The 13,517-nt window shown below is 38.0% G+C and overlaps 1 protein-coding gene across 1 annotated transcript; it reads right to left on the reverse strand.

Moving 5' to 3' along the window:
• Positions 1-1,428: 1,428 nt before the first annotated feature.
• On the reverse strand, positions 1,429-11,695 carry LOC127447545 (death-associated protein-like 1-A). The gene is made up of 4 exons (XM_051709507.1): positions 11,532-11,695; positions 6,187-6,274; positions 5,841-5,904; positions 1,429-1,993 (listed from the first exon to the last, which is right to left on the reverse strand). Exons 1-4 carry the CDS (start codon positions 11,590-11,592, stop codon positions 1,877-1,879), a joined length of 330 nt encoding a protein of 109 aa, XP_051565467.1. The 5' UTR covers positions 11,593-11,695; the 3' UTR covers positions 1,429-1,876.
• Positions 11,696-13,517: the final 1,822 nt, after the last annotated feature.

Below are 13,517 nucleotides of genomic sequence, written 5' to 3' on the forward strand. Positions count from 1 at the left end.
TTCAATGAAGCTGTCAGCTGAGGACATGTGAGGCGTCTATTTCTCAAACTAGAGACTCTGATGTACTTATCCTCTTGTTTAGTTGTACATCTGGTCTTCCACATCTCTTTCTGTCCTTGTTAGAGTCAGTTGTCCTTTGTCTTTGAAGACTGTAGTGTACACCTTTGTATGAAATCTTCAGTTTTTTGGCAATTTCAAGCATTGTATAGCCTTCATTCCTCAAAACAATGATTGACTGATGAGTTTCTAGAGAAAGCCGTTTCTTTTTTTGCCATTTATGACCTAATATTGACCTTAAGACATGCCAGTCTATTGCATACTGTGGGAACTCAAAAACAAACACAAAGACAATGTTAAGCTTCATTTAATGAACCAAATAGCTTTCAACTGTGTTTGATATAATGGCAAGTGATTTTCAAGTACCAAATTAGCAATTTAGCATGATTACTCAAGGATAAGGTGTTGGAGTGATGACTGCTGTCTAGATTTGATCAAAAATGACTTTTTTCAAATAGTGATGGTGCTGTTTTTTACATCAGTAATGTCCTGACTATACTTTGTGATCAGCCGATGCCACTTTGGTGAATTAAAGTACCAATTTCCTTCCAAAACTGCAAAATCTGTACATTAGTCCAAACTTTTGGCCACCAGTGTATATTATACACAACTAATTTCAAGCATAAACTTTTAGGTAAAAAAAAAAAAAAAAAAAAAAATGAACATAAAATTTGTCCAAACTTATAATGCAAATGTCACACCCTTCTCTTTGTATCTTTCCATGCGTCTTGGCATTTTGCCCGTTCACACACTCAGTAGCCGCTCATTTGTATTGCCTGCATAAGAGGCGCCTAAATATACAACACACTTCCTCCAACCCCTATACAAACTGACAGCTCAAAGCCACCACATGCAGCGGCTGCTGAGTGAGTGCAGAATGTCACAGTATTTGGCTCTTCAGAAACATCACATTACACAAGAATCTTGTTAGCTGATGTTTCTCATAAAACATGATTTAAAAACACATCAAGGGTCATTCCTCGACAGTACATTTTCATGTCCCAATTACGCATTGATAAAATATTTTAATATTTTTTTAAAGATGGAAATCATTAGTTTTCCTCAAGTTACCATTCACAATAATAAAAGCAATTTTTTAAAGAAATATTTCTCACGTTTCCTTCATCAGACCAAAATGTTGGAATGATTTCTTTAAACTATCATTTTAATTTGTATGTTTTTTCCCCCCACTATATCATCAATATCACTTTCAATCATGTAGTCTTATTTTTAAGAACACAAAAGAGAACGTTGATGTTTTTGCGTGACAAAAAGGAATGCTTTGAGACACAATGACAGTTTCAAGGAATTCCATTCAAGGTTTCTATCATCACCTATCCGTCATGGAAAGAAATTACAACCACCACTTCATTTGCTGGAAAAGTGAACTTTACTGATACAATTTTTTATTTTTTTATTTATTTTTTTTTTTACAAAGTTGGTTTGGCTTTATCAAAAATATACATTTTTTTTTTCCCCAGAAACGCCATGCATTTTAATGCTACATTTTTATGCTAAAGCTTAAACATTCATACATGAAACATCATTAAGGCAGCTATCAAATATCCTACAGCATATCTTTAATTCACACTTGGTTAACGAATGGTCCACACATAGTGCAAGAACAAAATCTATGCTGTAAGAAAATCTGAAAAGCTGCAAAGCTAGAAAAAATAAAAATAAATTTGCCAAACATGAACTTTGTATCAAGGCTACGAGTATGTCAGTCTGGTCCACGATGCATGTAATTTACCCAAAACGGCACTTATAACAGATTGTCTTATGCACATCATTTCATCATAAGCGGAAGACACTTTGATCACATCTTGCGTGGCTGTTGAATGCAGAAGGTGCGCGGCATGTGTGGTTTCTCCATGCTGGGTCGGACTTTGCTGTGTCGAACAGAAACTGGAGTTTCAGGGAAGTCGTGACCCAACTGCAGGGGGGGAGAGAGAGGGAGAGGGAGAGAGAGAGAGAGAGAGAGAACACTAAAATGTCAGCTACTGTTTTATGTCCGTTTCATAGTGCATCTGGGTTACCATACGGAGCATTTATTTTTTTTAATAACTGCATTAAATTATAAAATAGTAAATGGGATTGGGTCATTGCAAATTATTACCAACTTGACAGTTATGAAATCTAATTGACATGTAAGGGATATCCACGTCTCGGTGTGCGTTACATTATTTTAATGCATGAAGTGGAGGCGAACAACCACCCGACATGAGTTTAAGACCAATGGATTTCTTTTTCCTAAACAGAGTAGTTTGTGCCATTGTGTGCATTTACATGCACATCAATAAGCTGATAATTGCTACTAAAACAAATAAATCTACGGATTAAAAGCCCAAAAAAAAAAAAAAAAAAAAACCCCGATTCTCTGCTTTTAACGTCAAACCGTAAAGTCATATACACAACTGCGCATACGGGCAAACATCTACTGTAGGTTTACCGATCGGTTTATGCTTAAAGGTGCAATGTGTAACAATTTTCATGTAATATTCGCCTTTTTTTTTGCCAATGTGTGAACGGCTTGTAATGCAACTTAAAAAATGAGCCCTTCCTGGACTTCCTGTTATCTATTAAAGCCTGTAGACTGAATTTCATGCGGAGGGAGCGGGTCGCTTTTGCCGGGAAAATCCAAAGGATGTGCCGTTTATGCGTGCTCCCGAGAGCCTTGATTCAAACAGTAATAGCTTCTCTTCTGCTATTCAACTGCAACAACAAACTGCAACACTAGGTAACGTTATCTTAGAGATAAAACTACACTGAACATCGGCAGGGCATTTGATTCCTGGAGGGACCTTCGTTCGGTTTTGTGGATCAAAACAGACCCTGAATTGGCGTTCTTCTTATTGGACAAGTAAGCTTACATAACTGCAAAGCATGTGACATATAGTGCCATAAGGATTGATCTGTTTAATTTTAGCTAACTTGATCTTGCCCGCTAACGCTGACGAATTGCAAGCTACCTTGCTTTGTAACTTTCAAATAATTTCAACGATCTTCTCTTTATACTAAAAGTCAGGTTAATGCCAATGTTAATCTGTAATTATTCAGCAAGGTAAACTACAATAACACATGAAATGAATGCTAGACAGTGTTCAAGATAATGCAAAAAGCTCCATTCATTAGTGTAACGTAACTTGGTTATACAGAAAAGATATACATTCTATTATTATAAAATAGCAAATCGATATATCAAAATGACAGTTGTGATGGAATCACATCAGTACTGAATTGTCTCAACATATTTATAATGAACAGTCTATTTTATAAACAGCTACTGTCATCATCCACCAAATTTAGCTAACAGCTATTGATAAAGCTGGCTAGCTAGCTAACGCCGACATAGGCTGCCATATGTATCATGCAAAGAAAAGAGATTACTTCAAACTACAGTCTCGCATAGTCAGACCTATATCCACACTTTGTTTTAGCCCTGTTCCAGCACTGGAGAGTCAAATATAATATACAGTCTCATCTGTCAGCATGATGCCGGTGAATCACATTCAGTCTCTCTGTACGTTACGTCATTGTTTTGGATGCTCGTGTCCCTATGGAGTGTGTGCACGAGCAACAGGCTGCAGTTCACTTAACGGCCACAGGTGTCATTAATAACAAGCGTTTCTGAATCTTACATACTGCACCCTTTAAACAGTTATGATCTTTCCCAATAAAGCAAAAAAGTTTACATGACCTTATATTTTGTCGGCTAAGCTAAGCATAATCGGACGTGCATGTCATTGTCGTTTTATGTTGCCTTATAAATGTCTGTAAAAGAATGTGTTTGTCACTAATCTTAGTCCATACAAAATCTATGTTTTAGTGTATATATTTAAGGCATAATCTACAATCATGTTTTCAAACTCCACAATGACTGCAAGACATTACGGCTTCATTTTATTTTACAGCATAATTTTCTGTAAATCTGTGTGTTGTGAAAAGCGCTATGCAATTAAAAAAGGACTTGACGATAAATGTTAATGTATTTACTGCCAAGTTCCATGCACTAGACCTACACATGAAAAAAAAAAAAAAAAAAAAAAAAAAAAAAAAAAGATCTGCACCGAAACCATTACGCTGTAACTGGTTAATATGGTCGCCAAAATGACATGCCATGATGTGTGGACTGCAACATTTACTGGAATATAGTGAATAACCAATTTATTCAGTCATTTGAAAAACAGCTTGAAGGGGAAATCTAGTACATTCACAGATCAGTGTAGTTGGTTGATGAATTTGGAAAGGGATTCTTATTTGGACTTCATTTAATTGAACTAATGATCCATGCCCTAGCCAAGATTCTACATTCACTCGATTAAAACTTGCAGAGCAGAGAATAACAACACTGAACACTGCAGTGCCAGCACCCATTTCAAATTGAAGCTACAAGACTGATCAGGCCACTGCCATTTCTTTACCTTAAAGGAAATATTCCTGGTTCAATACAAGTTACGCTCAATCGACAGCACTTGTGGAACGTTTATTAACCCTTAAATGCACGGTAATTTCCCCAAACACTCTTTAGAGACCCGACACTTAGATCTATCAAAAATGGATCTAAAAAATGCCCAGATAGTGTCAAATTGTCAAAACATTTAAGACAATTAGAAAATAATATAATAAAATATATTTTGAGGCTTCATTTTTCATAAATTAGAGATAATGCAACAAATCAGGACAAAAAAAAAAAAAAAAAAAAAAAAATCAAGAACAGAATTAAATTCACACTGAAATTTTACATGACGCAACTGGCTGACAAACACATATTGAGCCACACAACACAACCTAAATGTGTGTAACTTGTATATCTTATGTGTATTTTCTCAGGAACTTCGAGTATAAATAGATGCACAGGGGAGTCAGTTTGTTTTGTGGTAATCACCACTATGCCAAAAATGCGGTTGATTGAGTTTCTTGTATTAAACCTGAAATATGCCATAAAAATAAATAAAATTAAAGCTGCAAGCAGCGATGAACGGGCCCCTCGCACGCTGGTGCACATTGGGGCTGCTGTGCCAGTGGAATGTCACTCCAATTTTGTTAAGAGTGTATCACAGTGTAAAACATGTCATTTCCTGTTGCCAGTAGGTGGCGCTATGACTATAACCGAATATTGGCAAGTAGGTGTATTCAGGCCGGGACTATTATCAAACATGTGAAGTTTGGAGTAGATTGGACATTTTATGTTTGAGTTACAACAACTTCCTGTTTCATGGTGAAACATCGAATTTGTCAGGACGCCACAGACACGCCATTCAAAGAAAACTCAAAAGCATCGCAATTTAGCATCTCCAAGGCCTTTAGATTAGACTGACCAAATATGACATTGATCCGATTTAATCTCTAGGGAGGAGTTTGTTAAAGTACGAGGCCTGGAAATGGCAAATATTGAAGACAAAAATCAAAAATGGCTGACTTCCTGTTAAGTTTAGGACATGGGTCCAAGAGACTTTTTTGTAGGTATTGGCAAGTTACATATGTGTACCGATTTTCGTACGTGTATGTGAAACGTAGCGTAAAGCGCACATCGTTGAAAGTTTGTAGGTGGCGCTATAGAGCCATTTTGCCACACCTAATTCTGAAACCCATTTCAGATGTAAATTTTCACCACTTCTGATGCGTGTGCAAAGTTTCATGAGTTTGAGTACGTTCAGTCCCTCAAATGCGATTTGGGGAAAATAAATAAATAAATAATACGCCTAGAACAATAGGGTCCTCACACCATCGGTGCTCGGGCCCCAATTAAAACAGATGGTGTGGACAAGAATGCAACAAACCTTCTCAAGTGGACCAACCAGGAGAAGACTCAGGTGTTGCATTCTGGAAGTGGCCAGCAGGGACCTGGAAAAGACATGGATATACACAGACACTGGAATTAAACACAGCTTTACATTCAAAGAGTCAACACAGAGTACAACTGAACTGTTCACTGATTTCATGCAATGTTTTGATGCACTCAAAATTGATGCATAAAACTAAAACTAAAAACTGAGACTAAAACTCATAGTTTGAAGATGTCCTGCAATGGTTTGATGCATTTTTAGCTACATGTTTCAGTTTAATCACTTTCAGGAGGTCTTACTGCAGAATAAAATGTAAAGTGCAGATGAGTGGGTACTGTACCTGGATTTATCGGGTTTTCTGGCCTCTTTCTCCACATTTGCATTATCTTCACCACTTTTCTTCACAACTCTTTTCCCTCCTGCTTTCACTAAACAAAACATGCACAATGAAAAACAACGAATGGATGAGATCTCATTACAAAGCACTACACTTTCATATTTCCACATTCAACTTCACTAACAATCCATTGAAAGGATTTTCTTTCTTACACAAAGGAGCTGCAAAGAAAACCATTACTAGTATGACATTTTCACCATGAGAATAATTTTTCCAGTACGAGCCCATGCGAGCAAAAATCTGTGGTCCAGTGAGGCACTTACAATGGAAGTCAATGGGGCCCAAATTTTGTACGTTAAAATACTCACTTTAACAAAATTATAAACCACAAGGCAAAGGATACACATGTAAACATGATTTCAGTATGATTTTAAAAAAAATTCTGTGTAAAAGTTATAGCCAATTTTACAACTTCGTTACCATGATAATGTAATGTCAACAAACCATAACGACTGTAAAAATGATTTAAACAACTTTACAGCTCAAATAATACACAAGTTAACAGAAGAATTAATGCAAGTGCTTTTATAAAATTATAAGCTTCACATTTCGGTTTAAACCTTCCAAAAATTGGCCAAGTTCACTTTTATTGTCCCCATTCACTTCCATTACAAGTGCCTCACTGCAACCTCGATTTTGGCATATTTTTTTTTTTTTTTTTTTTAAAAGAGGAATGATGAAGTCACAAGTTCGAATCCAGGGCATGCTGAGTGACTCCAGCCAGGTCACCTAAACAACCAAATTGGCTAGGGAGGGTAGAGTCACATGGGGTAACCTCCTCGTGGTCGCGATTAGTGGTTCTCGCTCTCAACGGGGCGCTTGGTAAGTTGTGCGTGGATTGCGGCGAGTAGCATGAGCCTCCACATGCTGTGAGCCTCCGCGGTGTCATGCACAACGAGTCACGTGATAAGATGCGCGGATTGATGGTCTCAGAAGCGGAGGCAACAGAGGCTTGTCCTCCGCCACCCAGATTGAGGCGAGTAACAGTGCCACCACGAGGACCTACTAAGTAGTGGGAATTGGACATTCAAAACTGGGAGAAAAGGGGATTTAAAAAAAAAAAAAAACACCCCACATGAAATTCGAAAATTATTCGTGGTAATCAACATTATGCCACAAACTGTCAATTTAGCTCAACTTGTATTGAGCCTGGAACATTCCTTTAATAAAAAAATCTTAAGTCTGAGAATGTATTACGTCTTACCCTAAAAAATTACATCAACTATATCACAGGTTACAAATAAAATAAAAATAAAAATGTTTTGCCCCTGCATTTTGAACGTTGGGAGCATTTTTATGATTTTTAAATGGCATTTTTGCCCAAAGCTCCTCAAAGTTTCCACCCCTGTAGTGGCCATGCAACGAGATGGCAGCTGAATCAAATAGTTAGGGCGTGTTTGGCATGAGACAAGAACGTTATGCGAGCCAACATTTGCTCGTGAGATAGTGGCCATCCAGAGGAGAGATCAGACAAAAGGCGCATGAAAGACATTGAAAGCTGCTCAGAAAAAATTCAAGTGAGTTTCGGATGGAACGGAGAGCAGGCGCGATCCCGTGAAGGGTGATGGAAGCGCTCCCCTCACAGCGCTTCTGGATTTGCTAGAGAAGAAGTCGTGCACATCTCATTTAAAATCGCACATGTAACCAATTTAATATTTATATATTCTAAAATATTGTATACTATTGCTGAATATCAATTCATTCCATATTTAACAGTTTAAATTGATTGACCAACACTAATAATTCTCAATTCAAAAATCATATTTCAAGATCGATGAATATGAATCAGCAGGATTAGTAACCGATGCATCAAGAAAACGAGTGAATCGTTACACCCCTAAAAAGTTCAGTGAATCAATTTAAATGGAGGAGAAACACTTCCAAAATTATAGATCGTCCTTAAGCGCATTAAATTTGGCACGCGGTCTATAATGGAGCAACTCAAGCACAGGACTGCCACCGCCTCCCCCAAACTAATTTGATTAATAATTGATATAAGCCAGTGGTTATAATTGATAAAACCATCAGATCCTACCGTCCACCCTCTCTACTCTGGGCGTCACAGGAACTGTGCTTGACTGGTTTAAGTCCTCTCTTTCAGGTAGGTTCTTCAAGGTAGCCTGGAGAGGTGAGGTGTCCAAGTCACATCAGCTACTTACTGGGGTACCTCAAGGCTCAGTGCTTGGGCCACTTCTCTTCTCTATATTCACAACATCACTGCTACGCCGATGACACGCAACTCAAATTGTCTGTCCAGTCCATCTGAAGGAACACTACTTGCAACTTAACCCAGCGAAGACTGAGCTCCTCGTCTTTCCAGCCAACCCTGCTATTGAACACAATATCACCGTTCAGCTGGGTAATAACGCCTTCAAAAAGCAGTCAAATCTTGGGGTAACCATCAATAACCAACTCAATTTCACAGACAACATCTCAAAGACAACACGATCATGTAGACTTACACTCTACAACATCAGGCAAATAAGACCCTTCCTCTCTGATCATGCCTCCTTTTTTAGACACTTGTCATAACTTGACTGCATGCACAATTAGGTGCCTGCAAATGATCCGAAATGCAGCAGAACGTCTGGTCTTTAATGAACCAAAGAGCGCACGTTCCACCACTCCTTGTATCTCTTCATTGACTCCTGGTTGATGCACGCATCAAATTCGAGGCTCTGATGCTGGCATACAGAACAGTCACTGGGTCTGCTCTGGCATACCTAAAATAATTTCTGCAGAGCTACGTACCCACCAGAAGCCTGCAGTCGGCTAATGAGCAGTGCCTTGTTGTACCAACACAAAGAGGCACAAAAACACTTTCCCGGACTTTCGGTTTCACTGTACCTCATTGGTGGAATGACCTTCCCAACTCTATCAGTGAAGCTGACTCACTCTCTAGTCTTCAAAGAATGGCTAAAGACATCTTTTCCATGAGCACTTAACCATGCATTAATATATATATATTAAAAAAAAAATAGTCTTGGATACTACTATTCTGATGCTAGTGAAACCTTAGAATTTAGCACTTTATTTCTACATTTTAATGTTTGATGGAAAATGGTATACTTTCTTTGGATAAACTTTTTTTTTTTTACTCTGCCACAACATGTCAAGTGTAAACCATTCCAGAAGCACTACAGTCCACTGGCCCCGTAATTGTGAATAATTGGGAGGTCTGCCCAGGGCCCCAAGGGTGATGAGTGTGCAAAAACAAAATATGCGCTCAAAATGGGCCATATGTTCAAATCAACTTAATACAGCTTGCGAAGCAACTCTCTAATGGTGATCTAATAAGAGTGTTCAGTATTTGCAGTTGCAGGTTTTGAAAGCCCCAAAACAGAATTATTAATGTGTACAAATTGTAGGGCCGTTCATAACGGAGGTTTTCAGTTATGAGCCAAAGTCGCTATTGGCTTGCTCACTGGGGGTCTATCAAACCGCACAATGACTTGGATTCATTTTCTGTTACAGCATAATTGTAATGCTGCATGTTGTGAAAAGCGCTACAAATAAAAACAACGACTAGGTTGTGCACGCGCATGCATGCGTGCAATTAGGGGTTATTAATCCTCTGTTGTTGGTCTAGTGAACAGATATTTAAAAGGTATTCTAATAACAATTAAGTGAGTGATGTGACATTCAACCCCACATATGGTTTAAAATGTTTTTTTGTTTTTAAATAATGCGTCCGAGGGTAAAGCTAGAGGTAGAAGTTTTCCTTGCAAGTTTTAATGAAACATGAAAGTGAAGGCTTTGTGACAATTTCTTCTATTACCCTTGTGCAACCTCAGGTACACATGCGTGGACGTTGTATTTTGGCGTTGCTATACGCAATGCATAATTTAATTTCATTTAAACTGACTGATCTCAGTTCAGGACACTCTGGGCTGTTAGTAAAGGGTTAAACTTTTGACGCATGGAGACATGTGACAAAACAACATGGCGCTGATCACAGCTGAGTTCGTCTTTGGGAGAAACACCAACAAAACATCTGGTAAGAAACTGAATCAAGTTTTACATTAAAACCTTTTTGAGTCAAAAGAGACTCTAGTTTTATCTGATATGCCATTTAAAACAAATCTGCAATTTATCGCAAAACGGCACGCTGTTACACACAAGGACCACGTACGTGGACTATATGCTCCACTACACTGAAAAATATCCTATATTTACTGTGCATTATCACATTGAGAATTAATGGATTAATCAAAAAGCTGGAAAATGTCATTTTCAGAGGCTTTAATTGGAGTTTGGATGAAAAAGTGCACTTCGAATTGTTCCGAGACCAGTTCAGACAGACAGCACAATGGAGGTTAAGCCATTCACTAAACAGTAGGGGTGTAACGGTACATGTATTCGATCCAAACAGTCACGGTACTGACATCACGGTTCGGTGCATGCAGTCAGACAAAGAATACGGAGGAGTCAGTCACAGGCGATCCACTCCAATCCAGAAGGGGGCGCACGCGGTAATGCAACGCTGTTTGCCAACCACCACAACAGGAAAAAGAGTAGAAGAAGAGACCATCTATGCACCAACCCAAAACAAGAATGGCTTCTCCTAATGCACAAGTTTTATTTTTCATTATTCTATTTATTTTGTACTTTTATAACACAAGAGATGCTTCAGTTTTGTAGCTGATTGTTACCAAATACCTTTTGTTTTTTTAATCAACCCTACAAAAAAAAAAAATATGGCCTATGCAAGAGTGCATTCTGTTTACTGCTTAGTGCTTAATACACTAAAGGAGGCTGTACTGCACCAACTACCTCAGGGGGTACTAAATGCCGCTAGGTGGAACAAACTGTAATTTAAAAAAAATAAAGTAAATAAATAATTTATGGCGGAAATGTGCTTCCATACTGTAGCGTACATACTGCTGTCTAAATGTGCAACTCACTAGGTTTTAAAACACAGCCAGAAAGTTAACTGTTGTGGTACCAGCGTTAAATAAAGAAGCTTCACTGCGCTAATCGCATTATTTAATCGCAGAAGCAGAAGTTGAAACTATAAAGTCTTATGAAAGCGCATATCCTGTAGATGACGTAGTAAAAAAAAAAAATGTCGATGTTTGTTTTGCTCTCACATCACACCCCAAAATACTCCTAAACACATGCATTACTAAAATAACATCAAATACCATGCATTCGTCATGATTTGTAAAACAGAAGTGTGATAATAAATCTCACGCGACTAAAAACGCTCCGCCCTCGAAGCCTCATTACTTTTAGGCAAACAAAACTAATATTTGTGAAGCGTTGACAAGGCACATAAATATGCATACCTGCAGGAGGATGTCCAGCTTTCAGCGTGTCTCTCACTCCAGTTTTAGAAAGTTGCACCATTGTCTCGTCACTATAACATCAGCGGCACAAACACTTTCTCACTGCGCACACTCGCGGCTTATATAGTCGTCAAACCGCAGTGACGTCACGCAGGATGTTTATGCGGAGTGCGACGCATAAGGAACATTTAAAAGCGTTACAACATTAGTGCAGTGCTCACTGAATTTATCCATATAGCATAAGAATCGACACTGCAGCACCTGTTGGCTTTGCAAAAGGACTATGTAGCAATGTATAAACAAGCTCATATGTAGGCGTTTTTGTATGTTTATTGCAAGGTGTTTATTATATAAAATCAGATCTGTAAGGATGGGAAAAGTGTTTTTACACATTTCCTCAGGGTAGAGGCAAGTTTGAGCAAGATGTGCTCCAAGTTAAACTGAACAAACAAGTATAATCACCTGTCAGACATGGTCAGTGATTATGAATTCATGTATGTTACCCAGAGGCGGTTCAACATACTTCACTTTTTATTTTAAAATCACATTTGTCAGGGGTATAGAATAATATAGAATAGAGTAAAATACTTCATAAGTCAACCCAAAAATGAACAGACCCAGAATGTTAATCTCGGTCACCATTGACTTGCATTGTATGCAAAAAAGATGCATTGAAAGTGAATGGTGACTGAGATGTGGTGCTTCCTAGAGCATTATAATAGTTTGTGCATCAAAGTTACTTTAATGAGAATATATGGAGGGGTGAGGACCAGAGGGGCATAAGTGACATTTTGGGTGAGATGGAGATATCCTCTGTCTCTTGATTTCATACGTCAAGTCAAATGGAGTAAATTTAATATTTAGTGGAATATTCCAGGGTTAATACAAGTTGAGATCAATCGACAGCATTTGTAGCATAATGTTGATAACCACAGAAAACTATTTTGACTCCTCAAAGCAAAAATGATGCTTACAGTAAGGCACTTACAATGGAAGTGAATGGGCCAGTCCATAAACAGTAAATACACTGTTTCAAAAGTATAGCCAGAAGATGTGGGCCTAAACATTAGAAGTTAACATGATTTTAGAGTGATAAAATCAGGGAAATACTGGCATTACAGCGCTTACCAGATTAATGACAACAGCAAAGTTGTAATATTGTATATAACTTTACAGAGATAAGGTTAGTAAACAATTGTATCATGCTAAAATCATGCAAACACATATTGTTTACGTTTCGCAGCTATACATTTGACACAGTGCATATTTGAACATTTATGGACTATTTCAGCTCTGTTGGTCCATACAATGCAAGTGAATGGTGGCTAGAACTTTGAAGCTCCAAAAAGCATATAAAGGGAGCATAAAAGTAATCCATACAACTCCAGTGGTTTAATCCATGTCTTCAGAAGCTAAATAGGTGTGGATGAGAAACAGATCCATATTTAAGCCCTTTTTTACTATAAACCTTGACAACAGCAGTCTCTTTGGCGATTATGATTTCAAGCACGATTACACTTTCTAGTGCTTGACGCATGTGCAGGGCGCTAGATGGAGCTAGCGCTTTCGAAACCTTTATGAATCATTTGTTTCAAACCAATGCTTTGGAGCACGTATCAAACTGGCCAAGTCACGTGATTTCAGCAAATGGGGCTTTGTTACATTATATTGTTTTGAAACAGTTTCAAAACGTTTCGCGGTTACACTAGGGGGCCATTGATCCTACAGTAAAACCCTGAATCAGTGTTAAATGCAGTCTGTATCTGATCTCGAGTCAGTTCAGCAATAACTTTAGGTCCATTAAATCAGATGGATTCAAACAAGAGTAGCTGATTTGAATTTAGTGACTTTAATTTCCCTGTTGATCAACTTGAGTTGTGATCCCACAGGAGAAAGAAATCAAAATGCTGTATTTATGAAAATGAAACTTGAAAGAGACATATATTTTGCAATATTTAAAGAGATATTTGTTTTACAAAAGGTGAA

Source organism: Myxocyprinus asiaticus, chromosome 10 (genome assembly GCF_019703515.2).
Source record: "Myxocyprinus asiaticus isolate MX2 ecotype Aquarium Trade chromosome 10, UBuf_Myxa_2, whole genome shotgun sequence".
Taxonomy (NCBI): domain Eukaryota; kingdom Metazoa; phylum Chordata; class Actinopteri; order Cypriniformes; family Catostomidae; genus Myxocyprinus; species Myxocyprinus asiaticus.

Coding starts and splice junctions, on each gene's coding strand:
- LOC127447545 (XM_051709507.1), bottom strand. CDS start 11,592: ATGGTGCAACTTTCTAAAACTGGAGTGAGAGACACGCTGAAAGCTGGA. Junction 5,905..6,186: donor AGAAAACCCGATAAATCCAG/GTACAGTACCCA, acceptor TGTCTTTTCCAG/GTCCCTGCTGGCCACTTCCA. Junction 1,994..5,840: donor TGGTTGGTCCACTTGAGAAG/GTTTGTTGCATT, acceptor CCCCCCCTGCAG/TTGGGTCACGACTTCCCTGA.